General features: G+C 44.9%; 1 protein-coding gene across 1 annotated transcript; it reads right to left on the bottom strand.

Moving 5' to 3' along the window:
- Nucleotides 1-567: 567 nt before the first annotated feature.
- PLLP (plasmolipin) lies at nt 568-21,291 on the bottom strand. The gene is made up of 4 exons (XM_088476782.1): nt 21,024-21,291; nt 9,115-9,288; nt 4,596-4,715; nt 568-1,544 (listed from the first exon to the last, which is right to left on the bottom strand). The coding sequence occupies exons 1-4, from the start codon at nt 21,144-21,146 to the stop codon at nt 1,449-1,451; spliced, it is 513 nt and encodes a 170-aa protein (XP_088332908.1). The 5' UTR covers nt 21,147-21,291; the 3' UTR covers nt 568-1,448.
- Between the last annotated feature and the right edge of the window lie 202 nt (nt 21,292-21,493).

Here is a 21,493-nt window from a genome sequence, read left to right as displayed (position 1 = left end):
TCCAACCAAGGTAGCTACCAGGGTTGGACCCAGGATGGACCCAGGTAATGGTGCAGTGTAAACGGTGCAACCCGGGTTATCTGACCTAGGTTATGCCTAAAATGAGCTGATTGGTGGTTGTGGAGCATCACCTCCCACTTTTTATGACCTCATAGGTTTAGCAGGGCAGACATGAGTTCAGTGTGAACAAGGCTGACCTGGGAGTAACCCAGATAAAAGGTGCAGTGTAAATGGGTCTGACCAGGGTTGGAACCATGTCCAAAAACCCAGGTCGGACCTGGGTTTTTGGTGGAAAAGAGGTATTAGTGTGCCCTGAGGACCGAGGTTGGGAAACACTGATCTAGGTGGTCTGTTAACAGATGCTGTATCCATGCTTACAACAATACAGGAAGCGCGGGGGTAAGGTCATATCAGGAAGAGCCATGGGAAGGTACATTGGCAAAGGTTTAATCTACGTATTCCCAGAGCATAAAGCATGCATGTAGCTTCTCGCTGTTGCATCTGATGGAAGAGAGCTCGTGTGACACCAGCTTGACTGATAAAAATAGGAGAACTTTATCTCATGGGTGAAATAATAATCATATTTATTACAAGCGAGGCCTCCATTTGGCAAACACATGACCTGTTTTCAGTAATGACGGCGCCCAGGGGCTTTGCTTCTCCTTGCATCGCCAGCTCTGCGCCATCCACACAACAGACATTTCAGGTTGCACCTGTCGTTTGAGAATAATGGAGGCTGCCAGTCTGCGAGCTGAACAGATATCCAGGGGAACGTGATCTATTTATTCACCAGGAAATAAAAAAAATCGCCTTCGTGCCTCAGTCACTCTTGATGTCACTTTTCCTTGTGAATTTGTAGGTTGCACTTGCAAACAGGCTGCGTGCACTCTGTGCAGGGGCATCAGGCCAAAGAAATACATACTATAAGCTGTGTATATGCCTTAGGTGACGCTGGTCTGACAGTGTAATTTCTATACGGCATTGATAGTTCTCCTGTGTAAACTGCAAGCAGAAGACCAGTCCCCTGGTATCCTGAGGATTGTGTCCGTCTGTGGTTCTCGGACCAGCCCTTTGGGTGAGAAGTGCCTGGTCCGTGTCCTGTCAGTGGTGCCACCTTGGTTACTTTGGGAAGCTGCCTTTAGGAAGTCATCGTGGGACAGGGCCCAAGAGAAGCCAAAGGGAAGAGAACATTAGTTTATATGCTCCGTTTATCCAGAAAATCAGCCGATTCCTCCACGAATCACAAATTCCAAATGTGTTTCTCTGTTTATTTCACTATGTGTTGCAGGCCCCAGTGTCCCAGTTGAAGAAAGTTCTGCAGCTTTTCCCAGTTACTTATGGCGGATCCAGGTTTACAGGTGAAACTAACCCTGTCAGGGTTCATGTCCGGTCTGTCAACGCCTTTACAAAAAAAATAATACGTATATGTACACAGCGGGGTCTCAGGCCTACCCTGAGGCGGCGTTACTGCCCGCACCTCTCCACTCCCCAAAACTGAAGAACGCACTTCCACCGTACGCAACCATCACCACGCCGGCAAAAAACTGTAAGAGAACAGAGGTAAGATTATCACTGTCATCCTGCCACGTTTCAGCGCAATAAAGTATAGTGGTAGTTACTACTCAGTCTTGTGTTATTACTGTTTTCTTCCCAATTGTAAAGTACAATGCAATATGCTGGGGCCACACTAGTCAATGTTACTAATACTCAAGAAATACAGAACGTTGACATGTGAAATATCGACATTCTGCACGGACCAGAGGGTTGGGCACTAAGGGTAGGATCAGGCTGCGAGAGGGGGGTTAGGGATACTCACTGCTGGATCTGCCAGGCGCCCACATCAGCTGACCGATTTGACCGTGAAGACACCGCTGGGCCCTCCGAACCAGGTAAGTCATCACTAGACCACCAGGAACGTTTTGTCACCATTCTAATCATGTTGACAATTCATCAGTATCTACATGTCGACAAAATATACAGAACCCTTCCCATGCGAGCTTCACATGCACTATGGTGGCTGCCAGCCACAGATTGTAGCATATCTGGATTTATTTTATGTTGATGAATACTATCGGGTAATAATAATCTGTACCTTTTTCGTGGAGTTACATTTAAACATTTCATATAAACATAGTTTTTATTTAGCTTATTTTAAAATATCAGATTTATTGATTAAATTAACAGTTTCTGCGTAACCAGCGTTAAAAGCGCCTCCATTCTATCCAGCAAAATTGTGCGTATAAGTAGTATAATACTAAATAATAGCAAATCTAATGTGGATGTACATCAGCTATATTTTAATAGCTTGAATTCTTATTTTTATTAGTATAGATGTTGATTTGTAAGGTTCCATAGTTCTACGTAGTTCCACATTAGGGGTATTAGGGCTCATATCTGTTCCTTACATTAGAGGGCGATGAAAACTGAATATTACTGTACAGATGGACTGTAATATCTGTTCCTTACTTTAGAGGGCGCTGAAGCTGTGAGTATTATTATGTAGATGGACTGCAATATTTCTTCCTTACATTAGAGGGCGCTGAAGCTGAATATTACTATGCAGAGGGACTGTAATATCAACGCCTTACATTAGAGGGCGCTGAAGCTGTGAGTATTATTATGTAGATGGACTGCAATATTTCTTCCTTACATTAGAGGGCGCTGAAGCTGTGAATATTACTATGCAGAGGGACTGTAATATCTGTTCCTTACATTAGAGGGCGATGAAAACTGAATATTACTGTACAGATGGACTGTAATATCTGTTCCTTACTTTAGAGGGCGCTGAAGCTGTGAGTATTATTATGTAGATGGACTGCAATATTTCTTCCTTACATTAGAGGGCGCTGAAGCTGAATATTACTATGCAGAGGGACTGTAATATCAACGCCTTACATTAGAGGGCGCTGAAGCTGTGAGTATTATTATGTAGATGGACTGCAATATTTCTTCCTTACATTAGAGGGCGCTGAAGCTGTGAATATTACTATGCAGAGGGACTGTAATATCTGTTCCTTACATTAGAGGGCGATGAAAACTGAATATTACTGTACAGATGGACTGTAATATCTGTTCCTTACTTTAGAGGGAGCTGAAGCTGTGAATTTTACTATACAGATGGACTGTAATATCTGCTCCTTACGTTATAGAGGGCGCTGAAGCTGTGAATGTTACTATACAGATGGACTGTAATATCTGCTCCTTACATTAGAGGGCGCTGAAGCTGTGAATGTTACTATACAGATGGACTGTAATATCTGCTCCTTACATTAGAGGGCGCTGAAGCTGTGAATGTTACTATGCAGAATGACTGCAATATATCCCCCTTGCAATAGAGGGCGCTGCAGCTGCGAATTAACTATGCACAATTGCACATAGAGTTGGTGAATGTGCAGGAGAGGCAGGGCAGATAGTATATACACCCCCAGAAGCTGTTGTAGTTCAGCCAGTGAGCAGCATCAGGACATTATGCAGGGGGACTGTAATATCTTCTCCTTACATTAGAGGGCGCTGAAGCTGTGAATTTTACTATACAGATGGACTGTAATATCTGCTCCTTACGTTATAGAGGGCGCTGAAGCTGTGAATTTTACTATACAGATGGACTGTAATATCTGCTCCTTACATTAGAGGGCGCTGAAGCTGTGAATGTTACTATACAGATGGACTGTAATAGCTGCTCCTTACATTAGAGGGCGCTGAAGCTGTGAATGTTACTATACAGATGGACTGTAATATCTGCTCCTTACATTAGAGGGCGCTGAAGCTGTGAATGTTACTATGCAGAATGACTGCAATATATCCCCCTTGCAATAGAGGGCGCTGCAGCTGCGAATTAACTATGAACAATTGCACATAGAGTTGGTGAATGTGCAGGAGAGGCAGGGCAGATAGTATATACACCCCCAGAAGCTGTTGTAATTCAGCCAGTGAGCAGCATCAGGACATTTCTCCTACTGATTAAGACTTAAGAATGGTGAGTTATTCTATATGTTTCACTAAATTGCCTCAGCTGCTGTAGAACCTCTTGGGTCATAGCCCTGTGTCTGGGAGGGTTAGGGTAACTCTTTCATTCTTGCTGAATAGAGCCCCTGGTCACATCCTATCCAATCTGATTGTAGTTTGAGCCAGTATCCTCAGACCACCCATAATATAATGATCTGTCACAATGCTAGTCTTGGTGGTCAGCTTTAGGACACGTTGGGGGTCCTTTAAACGTCTGTCATGGCGCCATTACTGCTGTAATTTTCTGTATGCTGTCAGTAGGAGAATTACTGTAATGTATATACCTGTAATCGTCCCTATAGGATGGGGAATTTGCAGCTGCTACAGAACCTCCAGGTCAATTCCAGTGATGTGAAGCTTCATTGAAATATCTCTGTAGACGAATGGTGCGTACACACTGCGCGATATTACTGAGCGATTGCAACATCGTAATCGTGCAATTGCTCCGTAATCATGCACTTTTATGTCAGAAACGACCAGCGATGTGCGCTCCCGCTGGTCATTTACGACATTGTCCATGGCCCAAATTTTCTATTCTTACTCTTTACCAAATGACCCCATGTCGCCATTTTGGATTATCCCCCTCTTACCGAGGCAGCCGCCCTTCTGTTGTATTCTGCGTTGCTTGGCCACTCTACCCGCACTGAGGCGGCACAAGTGATGAATCCAGTTATATAGAGGAGGACGGCCGCTGTGTGGTAACCAAGCACCTAATGGATGAGCAGAAAATGACATCAGACGCCGCGTTACACATACATATCAAACAAAAACGTACATTTAACCCCCCCCCCCAAACCCCATTGCTGGACTAGTTAATCCTTTTTGTAGTATAGGGTATTATTATGTGGTGACGAGGAGGGAGAGGGGAGCAGGTAAGGCCAAAACTAGGAGTGCGCCAGTACTACCGTTGCACAGAGCAGAGGAGCCTGGGGGCGGCACTGTCGCTGCCTCGTGGCTCCTGCATCTGGATAGCATAGTGCCCGCGACGGCACCCATAGTGCCCAGGACGGTACCATGCAGCGAGTAGCATCCTATTGGAGGATCAAGGCATGCACCCTGCATTCTGTACAGCCGCCTGGCGCATCTTGAGGATAGGCAGTGCTGTACTTCCTGATGCTAGTGGCCCCGCCTCCTCGGCATGACATCATGTCATGCGTTCAGTGGGTGGGGCTAACACAGGGTGCATTGCCGCCCTGTTACGGCATAGAGAGCGCTAACTACACACGGTAAGAAAACTTCCACAAACGCATTCCTTCCGTTATCTGACCTGCGGGTCAAGAGCGAAATCTCGACCCCAATTTCCCGATATGGAGCAGCGTGTGCGCATTCTCAATAATCTGCCCCTATTCCCTATGTTCTCCTGTCACTATGTCATCATCCTTGTGGGAGGACGTATGTACAATCAGTGTGGTGTGGTGTAACGTCCGTAGCTTCTATGGAATAATTACATAATGTGCAGCACAGATATTGGGGATTTCAATGTGCCGAAAAATCGCCCCCTTCCTCGTACCGATTAATATCTGACCGTGTGTGGCGTGCTTTAGGCTAAAAAATAGATGTGTAATTAGAAAGTGCCTATGTGTGCCCTATGGCATTTAGAACAGAACTGGGTGTGGTTGGGGGGGTCAAACAGCCCAATTTCTTTTTTTATCTCTTTATTTAGAATAGTTGACATAAAATACAGTATAGTAAGAATTCAAGCGCAAAGTATAAGCAGCATAGTACAAACAATACACCATACCGTATAAATAGCTTCTACAGCACAATAAATTGTCAACAACATCTTATATAATAATAATAATAACAAAACAAAAATATTTAAAATAAAACATATAGACTGGAGACAAAAAGGAGAATAAATAGAAGGAAAAGAAAACAGAAAGAAAAATATATTATATATTAAAAAAAAAAAAAAGGGGGGAGGGGTGGAAGAATGGTATACAATCGGGAAACCGGTTGCCTTAATACGGACAGCCGGCTTCCCGACTGTCATATCCTGGCGAGGGTGAAATGCCGGGCGTCTATATCTAGACGCCTGTCATCTCCCCGATGCCGGGAGACAGGCGCCCGGCATCCCGATCGAAGGGATGCCTGGCTCCGCTAGCGGACAGCCGCGGGGGGGGGGAGGGGTAGGTTTAGGGCACCCGGGGGGGTCTTAGGGTTAGGCAGCGGGGAAGGGGGGGGATTAGGGTTAGGCACCCCTAAGGAGGGTTAGGTTAGTTTATACTTACCTTAGCGACGATCGGGATTTCCAGCGCTGTCGGGCTTCCGTTGCCGGGAACTCTGCTTTTGTCGGCCAGGCGCTGCCGGGAATCGAAACGCTGGCCATGCGGCCGGCGGAATTTCATACCGTTTCCGGATGAACCATCCTGCTGAACACTGCACTACTAAGTGAGAATCTACTTCATTCTGTACCAGGTAACTGTCTATTAAACAAAGAGAACCAATAGTCCCAGGTAGAATGACAATGCAGGTATATACTCCATTGAGGCTAGGTACCACATTTTATTAAAGCATTCAGCGTTGGAGCTGCGATTTGTTTCCAATTTGAAGCAATTAGAAGTTTTGCTGCATTGTAGATGTGGCCACAGTAATAGCCCAATTTCAGATGCTATTGAATGTAGTGCAGGGGGTTATCCAAACTAGTTATACAGTATTTAAAGTAAATCTATTTCTCGGTGAGAGGATAGAGTCAGTCTCCCCACTTACCTAGCTATCTAGTCACTGACTGACTCCAGTCACTCTCGGTGGGCAAGCCAATCAGAGAACAGAGGTACTTCTATACCCGCATGTCCTAATATTCATACTACAACTTCACGGACATCATAGTTCTGATCAGTTATATAAGCCACATGTATAATTTATAATATATGGACTGAGGCCTATCAAGTATATAAATATAATTTGTCGTGGAGATTATATTATGAGTTCCGCGCTGCGCGTGCGCAAGCCCCGGAGCGAGAGAGAAATTCTCGCTCCGGAGCTCACTACAAAAGGGGCGGCTGTCGATGTTGATTGACAGCTCGTCCCGTTTTGTAGGCGTGGCGGGGGGTGGTTTCACAAACGGAGGTGTTCCTTAAGGAACGCCTGCCCGTTTTGTGGGCGGCCGCACTGACATCAGCAGTGATGTCAGTGGGGAGCTTCCTGCTCGATCAGAGCAGGAAGCTCCCTGGGGCTTGCGGTTGCCGAGACCCAACCTTAGGGTCTCGTCGTAAGCCCCGATGGTCTTGACCATCGCAACCATCAACCTGGCCGGTCGCTAAGCTGTGGGTGGTAACTCACAGCTTAGCTAGCGACCAGGAGGCCGCACTTCCAAACACAAACGGCCGCCCACATTCAGAATGAGCGCTCGCATTTTGCGAGCGCCTCTGAAGGAGGGCCACAATCCTAAGTGGTCTGTATATCGTAACTTTGTCCTGTTTTTTTATATTTAAACTCTATCTTGTAGCGTACTGTATGTCTTAGTGTGATTTATTTTATCTAAGGACTCTGGATGCTAAATCTAAAATGTAATAAGTTGTGTCCTTATGCTAGAAATTAATTATTTCTTCTCTTGAAGATAAATATTACTAGTCCTAGTTAACTGGTGCATTCTAAACTGCAAAGTATTTAACACTTCTGAGTGCTAATTAAGACAATTGTTATCCCTTTACTATCAGGAAGCCTAGTGTATACTGAGTGGGTTCATGTGTACGCTCAGGTTCTGACTGACCCCTGTGGTGGCATTCTGAATAGTGATAAGTGGATGGGAGAATATTGGGATATTTTAGGTCATCTGTACCTGAGTGATAGGTGACTGAGGGCCTGATTCAGCAAGGAACGCACAGGAGAGAACGCACGCACTTGGCCGATGTTTTTGCTGTGCGCACGCATCGCACTGCGCGGGAACTTGCCAGTGCGATCGGATTATGGCACGCAGACAAAATGCATTGTGTACGCAGACCCTTACGATATTGATTGACAGGAAGTGCCGTTTGTGGGTGGTGACAGGGGGTGGTCAGGCGAATGCAGACGTTATAACGCCGTTATAGGGGCGTACGCAGCCATACCGTAAGCTGTACACAGGAAGCGGACAAATTCCTGCGGCAGGTCAGGTCTACCACTATTATGGTAATGGGTCCGATGGTTCTCCATGTTACCGATGTTTACGCTATCTTGCGTGCTGATCAGGCTGTGCGTAAAGGTCGATGGGCGGCTTAGTATGGGGCTGTGCGTATGCGTTGATTAGCATACTCTTGCAGTGGACGGGTGCGTGCGTCTGCCTCCGTGCGTTCCTTGCTGAATCAGGCCCTGATACACTGAGCATTGAAAAGTTGTGAGAACCTTACAAGTCTGTCCATCAGGGTGCAGTGCCTAACAGCATGGGTAAAACACAAACTTGCTTCTATGTACTGACCAAAAATCAGTTTACTTGGTATTATGTATCAAAAATTGCTTAAGCCCTGCCCATGGGTAGATAATGTCTGACTTCCCAGTTCAAGTCCTTGTTGGGAAACACTGTTTATTTTCCAGTACAGGCCAGGAATAGGTGTGGCCAGGGGTAAAGTGAAAGATTAGAAATTCCAGAGGTAAAAGGGCACTTGGGGCCTGATTCAGAGCCGCGAGCCGCTCGCTCTGAATCAGGGCGTGTTTTTTTTATTTTTTTCCTCCAGGCCGCTCGCTAAGCTGTGGGTGACCACCCACAGCTTGTGCGAGCGGCCTGGAGTCCGTTGCGATTATCGCGACCATCGGGCTTGCGACGAGACTCTGTGGTGGGGTCTCGGCTCCCGCAATCCCGAGTGGACTTCCTGCTGTAATAGAGCAGGAAGTCCACTACTGACATCACGAGTGATGTCAGTAGGGCCGCCCACAAATGCCAGCCGCTCCTAAGGGAACCCCTGCGTTTGTGCAGCCACCCCGCCTACAAAGCGGGGCGAGCTGTCAATCAACATCGACAGCCGCCCCGTCTTGTAGCGATCCCTGCAGCGACTGAAGCTCAGTTGCTCATTGGGGCTCGCGCATGCGTACGCCGGAGGAGCCGCATGCGCAGTGGGGGACCATCGATCGGGTCTGAATCAGGCCCTTGGCCCCTTAGCGCAATCATAAGAGACATAGACAGCTGCGACTTACCACTATGGGCCAGGGAACAAAAGAGATCCTTCTTTGCAGCTTCAGGAGGACGATCACAAACAGGATGATGGTCATCAGCCAGCAGAATATGGCAACGAACATGACCCAACCATATGCCGGAACGATGTAGTACTGGCTGTCGGCTACCAATGCCCAAACCAGGAGCCCGATAGTCTGAAATGTCCAGAAAGAGAAACATTCAGATACATTTGGTGGCTGTAATCTCTGCATGTATATATCTTTGTGATGTCCCTTCAGTCTGCGGTGTGACCTGTATACCTGTCCTGCGTTCTGCAGCTATTGTTGTTGATAATAAGATGATTAGTTCCTCAATCTATTCTGTGCCCAAGAGGCCGGAGAGCAATGACCTAATGATAATAATTACACACAGACTACAAAGTTCTTTCCGTAGTTTCATATGTTGCAAAGTTCAGTTATGTGATGTTACTCAACCCCACTAGACCACATTATATTTACATATGTAAGTTTCACAATGTCTTGTAGGCTATAATGTAGTAGTGCAAGCAGTAATGCCAAACAAATCCGCTTGGTCTCAGAGCTGGACTTTATCTATAGACCTGTATTTTTGTTGTTGATTGCCTTCAGCGGCAGGTTACCATGTAAGCAGGGAGGGGCTTCCACAAAAGACGGAGTGATTGACAGCATAGACAAACATGGGGGGGGGTCTCTGGTTGCCTGGAAACCCCCTCCCCAGCCCACACCATGACCACATTAGAAATATAGTAGAATATTACTAATGCTGCATGTTCTTCTAAATATCACAAATTAAATAATTAGCACCACCTGTGGATCTTTTAACATGTCAGCCAGTAATAAATACACCTGTGCACAAAGTAGGAGATCTAGAAAACATGCACTGTTAGGGGTGCACTGCTATAGACCATTATTATTATTATTATTATTATCATCATCATTTATTTATATGGCGCCACAAATGTTCCGCAGCGCCTTACAAAGTACATAAACAAATTGTAGACAAGTGACTTACAGAACAATACACTACAGGACCAGGACATGGATAATATATATTGCTACATTAGCGACTATAACACCCAGATATGCAACAGAGCATAAGGAACCAAGTGTTAGGTGCCCTAGTGGTGTGTAAGAAGTAAATGACACTATAGTAAGGAGAAGTAGAAGAGGGTAGAGGGCCCTGCTCGTGAGAGCTTACATTCTAAAAAATCACTAGGGTTCATTATTAATACTACAGAATAATACACTATCCAGTGCATAACAAGTCCAATATGTATATAAAGTCCAGGGCAGTGCTCTGTTCTTCTGCTGCTCCCCCAGACTACCAGACTTGCTCCCAGGCTCTGGAATGGTGCCTACATCTGAAATAAAGACATTCAGCTCAAGCAGGATGGTCCTACTGCCGTATATTTATTGGCTTACTGTGATCTCTGGTCCTGTATGTGCTGGAATTATGACACACAATACACTATGTATGACACATATAATGGGTTACTGTGATCTCTGGTCCTGTATGTGCTGGAATTATGACACACAATACACTATGTATGACACATATAATGGGTTACTGTGATCTCTGGTCCTGTATGTGCTGGAATTATGACACACAATACACTATGTATGACACATATAATGGGTTACTGTGATCACTGGTCCTGTATATACTGGAATTATGACACACTATACACTATGTATGACACATATAATGGGTTACTGTGATCTCTGGTCCTGTATATGCTGGAATTATGACACACAATACACTATGTATGACACATATAATGGGTTACTGTGATCTCTGGTCCTGTATATGCTGGAATTATAACACACTATACACTATGTATGACACATATAATGGGTTACTGTGATCTCTGGTCCTGTATGTGCTGGAATTATGACACACAATACACTATGTATGACACATATAATGGTTACTGTGATCACTGGTCCTGTATATACTGGAATTATGACACACAATACACTATGTATGACACATATAATGGGTTACTGTGATCTCTGGTCCTGTATATGATGGAATTATGACACACTATACACTATGTATGACACATATAATGGGTTACTGTGATCGCTGGTCCTGTATACGCTGGAATTATGACACACAATACACTATGTATGACACATATAATGGGTTACTGTGATCGCTGGTCCTGTATATGCTGGAATTATGACACACAATACACTATGTATGACACATATAATGGGTTACTGTGATCGCTGGTCCTGTATATGCTGGAATTATGACACACAATACACTATGTATGACACATATAATGGGTTACTGTGATCGCTGGTCCTGTATACGCTGGAATTATGACACACAATACACTATGTATGACACATATAATGGGTTACTGTGATCGCTGGTCCTGTATATGCTGGAATTATGACACACAATACAGTATGTATGACACATATAATGGGTTACTGTGATCGCTGGTCCTGTATATGCTGGAATTATGACACACAATACACTATGTATGACACATATAATGGGTTACTGTGATCACTGGTCCTGTATATACTGGAATTATGACACACAATACAGTATGTATGACACATATAATGGGTTACTGTGATCGCTGGTCCTGTATATGCTGGAATTATGACACACAATACACTATGTATGACACATATAATGGGTTACTGTGATCGCTGGTCCTGTATATGCTGGAATTATGACACACAATACACTATGTATGACACATATAATGGGTTACTGTGATCGCTGGTCCTGTATATGCTGGAATTATGACACACAATACACTATGTATGACACATATAATGGGTTACTGTGATCACTGGTCCTGTATATGCTGGAATTATGACACACAATACACTATGTATGACACATATAATGGGTTACTGTGATCACTGGTCCTGTATATGCCGGAATTATGACACACAATACACTATGTATGACACATATAATGGGTTACTGTGATCTCTGGTCCTGTATATGCTGGAATTATAACACACAATACACTATGTATGACACATATAATGGGTTACTGTGATCGCTGGTCCTGTATATGCTGGAATTATAACACACAATACACTATGTATGACACATATAATGGGTTACTGTGATCACTGGTCCTGTATATGCCGGAATTATGACACACAATACACTATGTATGACACATATAATGGGTTACTGTGATCGCTGGTCCTGTATATGCTGGAATTATGACACACAATACACTATGTATGACACATATAATGGGTTACTGTGATCGCTGGTCCTGTATATGCTGGGATTATGGCACACAATACACTATGTATGACACATATAATGGGTTACTGTGATCGCTGGTCCTGTATATGCTGGAATTATGACACACAATACACTATGTATGACACATATAATGGGTTACTGTGATCACTGGTCCTGTATATGCTGGAATTATGACACACAATACACTATGTATGACACATATAATGGGTTACTGTGATCACTGGTCCTGTATATGCCGGAATTATGACACACAATACACTATGTATGACACATATAATGGGTTACTGTGATCGCTGGTCCTGTATATGCTGGAATTATAACACACAATACACTATGTATGACACATATAATGGGTTACTGTGATCACTGGTCCTGTATATGCTGGAATTATAACACACAATACACTATGTATGACACATATAATGGGTTACTGTGATCTCTGGTCCTGTATATGCTGGAATTATAACACACAATACACTATGTATGACACATATAATGGGTTACTGTGATCGCTGGTCCTGTATATGCTGGAATTATAACACACAATACACTATGTATGACACATATAATGGGTTACTGTGATCACTGGTCCTGTATATGCCGGAATTATGACACACAATACACTATGTATGACACATATAATGGGTTACTGTGATCGCTGGTCCTGTATATGCTGGAATTATGACACACAATACACTATGTATGACACATATAATGGGTTACTGTGATCTCTGGTCCTGTATATGCCGGAATTATGACACACAATACACTATGTATGACACATATAATGGGTTACTGTGATCACTGGTCCTGTATATGCTGGAATTATGACACACAATACACTATGTATGACACATATAATGGGTTACTGTGATCTCTGGTCCTGTATATGCTGGAATTATGACACACAATACACTATGTATGACACATATAATGGGTTACTGTGATCTCTGGTCCTGTATATGCTGGAATTATGACACACAATACACTATGTATGACACATATAATGGGTTACTGTGATCACTGGTCCTGTATATGCCGGAATTATGACACACAATACACTATGTATGACACATATAATGGGTTACTGTGATCTCTGGTCCTGTATATGCCGGAATTATGACACACAATACACTATGTATGACACATATAATGGGTTACTGTGATCACTGGTCCTGTATACGTTGGAATTATGACACACAATACACTATGTATGACACATATAATGGGTTACTGTGATCTCTGGTCCTGTATATGCCGGAATTATGACACACAATACACTATGTATGACACATATAATGGGTTACTGTGATCTCTGGTCCTGTATATGCTGGAATTATGACACACAATACACTATGTATGTCACATATAATAGGTTACTGTGATCGCTGGTCCTTTATATGCTGGAATTATGACACACAATACACTATGTATGACACATATAATGGGTTACTGTGATCACTGGTCCTGTATATGCTGGAATTATGACACACAATACACTATGTATGACACATATAATGGGTTACTGTGATCACTGGTCCTGTATATGCTGGAATTATGACACACAATACACTATGTATGACACATATAATGGGTTACTGTGATCACTGGTCCTGTATATGCTGGAATTATGACACACAATGCACTATGTATGACACATATAATGGGTTACTGTGATCTCTGGTCCTGTATATGCTAGAATTATGACTCACAATACACTATGTATGACACATATAATGATGACACACATTACACTTTGTATGATGCATATTAAAGCTGGGTAAGTGCTAATTTATGCTCTCTTCATGGACTGGCCACACTCATAAAATCGAACATTTGGAAACCCCCCTTTAGAAATTCTGTGTTTGCCACTGGACAGTTTGTCAGACTTGCTTTCTAGGCATGATCTGTCCACAGGGGAAGGCTGATGATGTCACAGCAGCTCAAATGACTGTAATCTCAGCCTCTTTACATTTATCAGGTCAAAAGATGTGAGAGGAGCTCTGGCTGTCTGCAATGGTAGGGAGGCGATCCGTGAGCTGCATTGTCACCACACACCATAGTGCATTGCCCTGGGTATGTGTAGCTCTTGAACCACTGGGCATCCTGGCATCAGACGTCCACAATCTTACAAATTATTGGACATAGCACTGGTAAATGTATTTTCTCCCAGAGTCCGTCTTAGATGCAGCTTATGTGCTGGTGCAGTGATTGGTATTTGTGTGGACATTACGCAGGAACACCCCAGATTTGCATTTGGTCTATGGGACATTCCTGAGGTGTTGTGGCTGGGTGGGAGTCTGAGGGACAGTGGCTCTTGGTTTCCCAGCCGTCAGATTTGTTTCTATAAATGCTACAAGAAGACCGGTTTGGTTACATTGCCAGGGTGTGTACTTACTGCTGACACTGCTGTGTGTGGGAATGTGCCAGCGCTTTATATTACCAGCATTGGCAACCTCTTCACAATCGCAGGCTTCAACCCTTTGTATTCTGAGGTGACACAATTTACAATGGATGTATGATTTATGAAAAATTTTTTATATATATATATATATATATATATATATATATATATATATATATATATATATAAAATTTTTTTTTTTTTTTTACAAAGTTAAGTTTGACAGGGATCTTGTATCAGGATCTGGAAGGAAGCTGACAGTCAATAGGTCAACACCATATAGTTGAGAGGGGCCAAAGGTCGACATACAAGTGGTTAACACGTTTTTTTATCAACATTTTTAAGGTTATGGTAAAATAATAATAATACAAAAAACGAGATTTGCGAGAAATGCATGAAAATGTGGGGAGACCATCCTGGAACCCCCCCAAAATGGATAATTTCGTTAGCAGGACCGTATAGGCGGCTGTTTGTGGCCATTAGGAAGTTACTGTAGGTTTTGAAAGGGTGTCAAATGGCTGATTTATAAAAAAAAAAAATTAAATGCAAGAAAATGATAAAACAAACGGTTTTCGTTTAATCTCAAACAAAGTAAACGAAAAATGCAAAAAAAAAGTATGAAAAAGGGTGATTTTTGGGGTACTTTGAGGGCACCTTGAAAAATGATAAAAACAATTATCTTTCAACTAAAAATTGTTGTAATTAAATTTGGAGTGCCTAAACTAACGAAAAAGTTGATTTTGGGGTAATTTGAGGTCTTTTTCTTTTTTTACCCCCAAAAAATGACATGTAATTATTTGACTAAGCTAATTAGAAACTTCCAATTGCCTAATTGGTCATTCAGGGGGGTGTCCAAGGGGTTCAGCAGCGTGTCCCCACGTTTTAACCTTAAAATAAAGATTTTCCTTTCCATCTCTCACCCTGACTGATCAGTGTGAGTTGCTAATTGGATTGCAAAATGAATTCGCTATTGGGGCACATCCACTAGACGATCTGCTCCCTGTCCAATCTCTAAACGATTTTCCCTTGAAATTTTATCTTTCAGTCTGAACGATTTGCAAACTATCTTTAATAGATCAAGTGAAATTGACCGGCATGTTCAGTCGACTGACGAGACGATCAAACGACCAGCGGGAGCGCGCATCGTTGATCGTTAACGACCAAACATTGCACGATTTATAAACGATTGAACGATAACAACGTCATTATCGTTCAATCGTCTGCTAAAATCATGTAGTGGATGCCCCACTTATGCGAATTCGAAGTGAAAATCGCATCTCGCAATTCGCACCTAATAGGATTGACCCCCTCAGACTGTGGCTTCCTGTTGCCTCCATTCGCCTCACATCATGTCACTGCCCCTGTCACATGCAGCCCTGTCCTCATCAACACATCACTCATCTCCTGATATACTCTGTGCTGCCGGGGACCCCGCTCCTCCCACTATATAACTCTCAAGCTGCCCACACTAGACTAACTTACATCCAACCAGCCAACTAGTTGATTGGTTGGAATGAGAATCTGGTAACGTATGGGAGTAACTGATGATCAGCAATTTGCTCTTAAATGCCAGAAAACAGATGAAAATGGTCGTTCAGACAAGTATGTTAAATGTTTGATCTAAACTATTTGTTCAAACAACAGTTTTTGTCCATTTTCCAGCGGCTGGGAGCAAATTGCTGATTGTCAGTTACTCCCATACATTACCAGATTTTCATTCCAACCAATCAACTAGTTGGCTGGTTGGACAGATCTTTAGATGTGTGGCCAGCTTCAGGCTGTGACTTCCTGCTGCCTCCATTCCCCTCCTCACATCATTCACTGCCCCTGTCACATGCAGCTTTGTCCTCACTAACACATCACTCTCCTTATATACTCTGTGCTGCTGGGAGGGGGACCCTGCTGCTTCCACTATATAACACTCAGTCTGTGACTTCCTGCTGCCTCCATTCCCCTCCTCACATCATGTCACTGCTCCAGAAGTAGACTTGGGACCGGCATTGGCCAGTTTCCACAAGTTTGAAGTAATGGACCATTTATTATTATTATTATCAGATGGCGCTGATTCCCAGGGCTATAGGAAGGAGGTCTGAGGTAGCGTAGATCCTTCCACTACCTCAGCACCGGGTGCCCAGCGGCCGTGTGCATGCATGACCTCAGGGGCACCGGTAAGTATCACTGTAACATCGGTAGCAGTGTTACTGATCGCGGAAACAGCTGCCCCCGTACCGGTGCAATACTGAATTGCTCAAGACATTATCTACCACCGCAACGCGCGGCGAGTTGGATTCTTAATCACTGAATAGGCCCCTATATGTGCAAATTACACTGTGGAATTGTTTTTTTTAGAACTATAATTGCTGTCCCCTTATCAGTGGCGTCGCTCCCCGCGGTGAGACCCGGTGCAGGGAGAATCGTAGTGCGCACGGCGAAGCAGCGTGCTGGCAAAAATGGGGCGTGGCCTCGCGGCCCGAACTCCAGTATTAGTCACTCCGGAAATCCCATCTGTCTGATATCAGTGGACAGAGGAGCGCAAACCGTTATTTACAGCCGTTAGTCTATCCCTGGTGACGTCACGTTGGGCTTACGACACGCCGGTGGGAGCCAAATGTAGACGGAGAACTGCTGATGCTGGAGAACCTGGTCTATTAATTACACAGGGGTCTATTTATTAAGCCTTGGATAGAGATAAAGTACCAACCAACCAGCTCCTAACTGACATTTTTCACACAGCCTGTGACATGGCAGTTAGGAGCTGATTGGTTGGTACTTTCTCTGCTTACTCTTTCTCCATTCAAGGCTTATCAAATAGACCCCTTATTACACACCCTACCTGCAGTTGTTATAGCACATGTAGATGTGTGTTAGAGAATGCAGCTCACCTATATTATTACCTAAGTGTGAGCAGACACCGGTCAGGGCTGTTGGTTTCCCTCCGTTCCGTATTCTCTATAACAGGACTGGTCAGGCAGCCAGCAGACTTCTGCTCCTTATACTTCTCATAAAAGAAGCTGATTGGTGTAAATATCAGTACTCGCTGCATGATCCATCATTTGGGGTATTGGGAGCAGAAAATGTAGAGCTTCCCTTTAATTCCGCCGGTGGTGATCTCTCTCTGTCACTACTGGCACCACTGAGGGCCTGATTCACTACGGATCGCTATTCTGCTTATACGCACGCAGCGCAGTTGCTAATATCAGCGGTGATATGTAAATGTGTGCATTCGCATTGCGATCGCAGCCTCATATAAGGACACCCACTTCCCCTTACTCACATCCGTATACTAGGGGATCATAGCGAAACGATCGGTAACATCGGACCCATACGCACACTTGCACAAGCCCTGACCTTACTCACAAATTGCTACCAGCTGCGCACGCTATCAGTGCTATGGCTGCTTATGGCCACGCGCATGCTATCATTGCTATGGCTGCTTATGGCCACGCTATCAGTGCTATGGCTGCTTATGGCCACGCGCATGCTATCATTGCTATGGCTGCTTATGGCCACGCTATCAGTGCTATGGCTGCCTATGGCCACGCTATCATTGCTATGGCTGCTTATGGCCACGCTATCATTGCTATGGCTGCTTATGGCCACGCTATCATTGCTATGGCTGCTTATGGCCACGCTATCAGTGCTATGGCTGCTTATGGCCACGCGCACGCTATCATTGCTATGGCTGCTTATGGCCACGCTATCAGTACTATGGCTGCTTATGGCCACGCGCACGCTATCAGTGCTATGGCTGCTTATGGCCACGCTATCAGTGCTATGGCTGCTTATGGCCACGCTATCAGTGCTATGGCTGCTTATGGCCACACTATCAGTGCTATGGCTGCTTATGGCCACGCTATCAGTGCTATGGCTGCTTATGGCCACGCTATCAGTGCTATGGCTGCTTATGGCCACGCGCACGCTATCAGTGCTATGGCTGCTTATGGCCACGCTATCAGTGCTATGGCTGCTTATGGCCACGCTATCAGTGCTATGGCTGCTTATGGCCACGCTATCAGTGCTATGGCTGCTTATGGCCACGCGCACGCTATCATTGCTATGGCTGCTTATGGCCACGCTATCATTGCTATGGCTGCTTATGGCCACGCTATCAGTACTATGGCTGCTTATGGCCATGCGCACGCTATCAGTGCTATGGCTGCTTATGGCCACGCTATCAGTGCTATGGCTGCTTATGGCCACGCTATCAGTGCTATGGCTGCTTATGGCCACGCTATCAGTGCTATGGCTGCTTATGGCCACGCTATCAGTGCTATGGCTGCTTATGGCCACGCGCACGCTATCAGTGCTATGGCTGCTTATGGCCACGCTATCAGTGCTATGGCTGCTTATGGCCACGCTATCAGTGCTATGGCTGCTTATGGCCACGCTATCAGTGCTATGGCTGCTTATGGCCACGCGCACGCTACCAGTGCTATGGCTGCTTATGGCCACGCAGTGGATAATTTATGCACGCCCCTGCAACGGCATTGAAACACACTGGCATGTCTGCGTTCGTCCGACCACCAAACCCCCCCCCATCCCCTCACCACCCACAAACGACCCTTCCTGTCAATCACTCTGCTTTAGGTCTGCAAACACAGTTCCCATAGTAATTGCTATTTCGCGCACAGCAATGCAACAATCGGCCTATTGCATGCGTATAAACAACTGCGTTCCTTGCTGAATCAAGCCCTGAGGCATGAGGCACAAGTGTGGATGACAGGCCCACATTAATGGAATAGACATTGGATTTTGCTGTGATAGGTCTTGGGGACAGATGTCGGTGGGGGGGGAGTTTAGGATGAAGCCCACCTCTTGTCTCTCACCGGTCTGTGCGATTCCTACACAATTCAAACCTTATTTGTGTCCTGTCCCGAAAAGGTCGGAAACTCCCAGCACCCTGCAGAGAGGAGTCTGCAGCGACAGAATTACTCATGTACACGTCACGCCACACAACATGTACTCCGCGTGTCACGGCAGCCACCTCTAGGGATGGTTCGTGATACTTTGTGGCGATATTGTGCAAACATAAAGCTTAATAGGAGGAACAAAGCTGTTTCTGACAGCACCAAACCTATAACAACGCCATTCACAAACCGTTTCCGGACACTGAAGCTGCCGCCCTGCGCTCTGACGTTCAGCCGTGGGACTGCGCTGCGTGTTTGTGTCCGTGACGGGATTATTTTCAGTTGAAATACATTTTTATCTGATGTTGTTTTGCTTAAGTTTTTGCAGCGATGCTGCGATTATGGGCCTTATTCAGTGTTGTCCGCACCGCCGATGTTTATGGAGTTAATCGATTATCAGTAAACCGCCCTGCGCAGGCATCAGAGTACATTGCCATAGTCTATCGTAGCCACTATTATTCGCAGTTTGACAGTCAGGGGGGAGGTAACGGGTGGAGGTGTGTCAAGAACATTTCGGAGGCGTATCACGTCCCCGCAGTTGCAACATTTGCATATGTTCGCATTGCAGCTGCGTACAAAAACGCACCAGCATTAGCATACTACTGTGAATGAGGCCCTATGATCGCTATCTGCTATTAGGAAGCCTCTGCAATATCTACTTCCCGTTCCCAATTAATGGTGGTTACTTCTACGTAAGAGGCTTCTGCCGATCTGACACAACCGATAATCAGACAGAACTTCTATGAGATTAGTATTCGTATTTAGTATTTATTCTTTATTAGCGTTCGAGGTAAGGTCTCTTAATGATTGTGGTGCCAATTTAAATGTGCCATTGGGCATACGCGATGGCTAGAGCTAACATCCCTCTTATGTATCGGTAAAACATTAAGCTCCTGACCCATAGAGCTTATAATCAAATTGTTTGCACACCTTAACGTCAGACAGGATCACATTAAAACAAGCCAGCGACATTTCTATGTCTGATTGTAATTAATACAGGTATCCCCGTACGCTTGTGCTTGGCAATATAATTGCTCCCAGGGGCACAAAGCAAGTGGGGGCTGGGGTGAGGAGAGCCTGAACAAAGACCAGGCTTTAGTTGGTTGCCTGTAACGTCTCCATAGCCCAGGCTGGCACCGTCACTAGCAACAGTCCAGGTTGGCACAGGATATACTCTGAATGGCGAGTCGGTGAAAGCCGACCACCTGTACCCTGTCTCAGCCACGACGGCCTGCGGTGTTTGGTTACACAGGCATCTCTTGGCATTCCCACTTAGGGGCCCCGAGACTGACACAGAGACCCTTTAAGATCACATTTGACAAGGGCATGGATGGGGGTGGTTACTTACCATCTCTACAATCATGAGGATCCCCGGGATGGACCTTACGAAGACGATGTCCAAGTTTCCCATCCTGCTGGATGACTCTGGGGTGCTGGTCTGAGTGCTGACTTTGGCAGGAAATTCGGCCATGGTGCTAGTGCTGGGAGCCCTGTGAATGAGCGTCACATACGAGTATATCTGAGTACAAGGTGTGTTCCTCTGTGTGTGTGCAGGACAGGGCAGGTCTGCGGATGTCGCTTAGTCTATCTCTCTCTCTCCCCGTCAGTGATCCCTACTAACGCCCTAGACACCAGGGTGCAGGTGGGCGGGAACAGGCAGGTTAAATAGTAATCGGATCCCAGCACATAACAGCACAGAGCAAAGTCTGGGGAAGCACAATCTCACCTGTGCTCACAGCAGCGTGAATAGAGCTCCCATCTAATTAACCCTTCTCCTGCCAGGCCACCTCCGACCTGCCTGACCTCAATTATCATTTA

Source organism: Taudactylus pleione, unplaced genomic scaffold, assembly GCF_031769625.1.
Source record: "Taudactylus pleione unplaced genomic scaffold, aTauple2 ptg000194l, whole genome shotgun sequence".
Lineage (NCBI taxonomy): Eukaryota > Metazoa > Chordata > Amphibia > Anura > Myobatrachidae > Taudactylus > Taudactylus pleione.
Note: the sequence above shows the minus strand (reverse complement) of the source record. Positions and strands in the feature narration are given on the sequence as shown.

Excerpts from the sequence above, each read along its gene's own strand:
- PLLP (XM_088476782.1), bottom strand. The coding sequence starts at position 21,146 with ATGGCCGAATTTCCTGCCAAAGTCAGCACTCAGACCAGCACCCCAGAG. Across the intron at positions 4,716-9,114 it reads TTGTTCCCTGGCCCATAGTG|GTGCTTGGTTACCACACAGC; the intron begins GTAAGTCGCAGC and ends CTCATCCATTAG. Across the intron at positions 1,545-4,595 it reads ACAGAAGGGCGGCTGCCTCG|TTTTTTGCCGGCGTGGTGAT; the intron begins GTAAGAGGGGGA and ends GTTCTCTTACAG.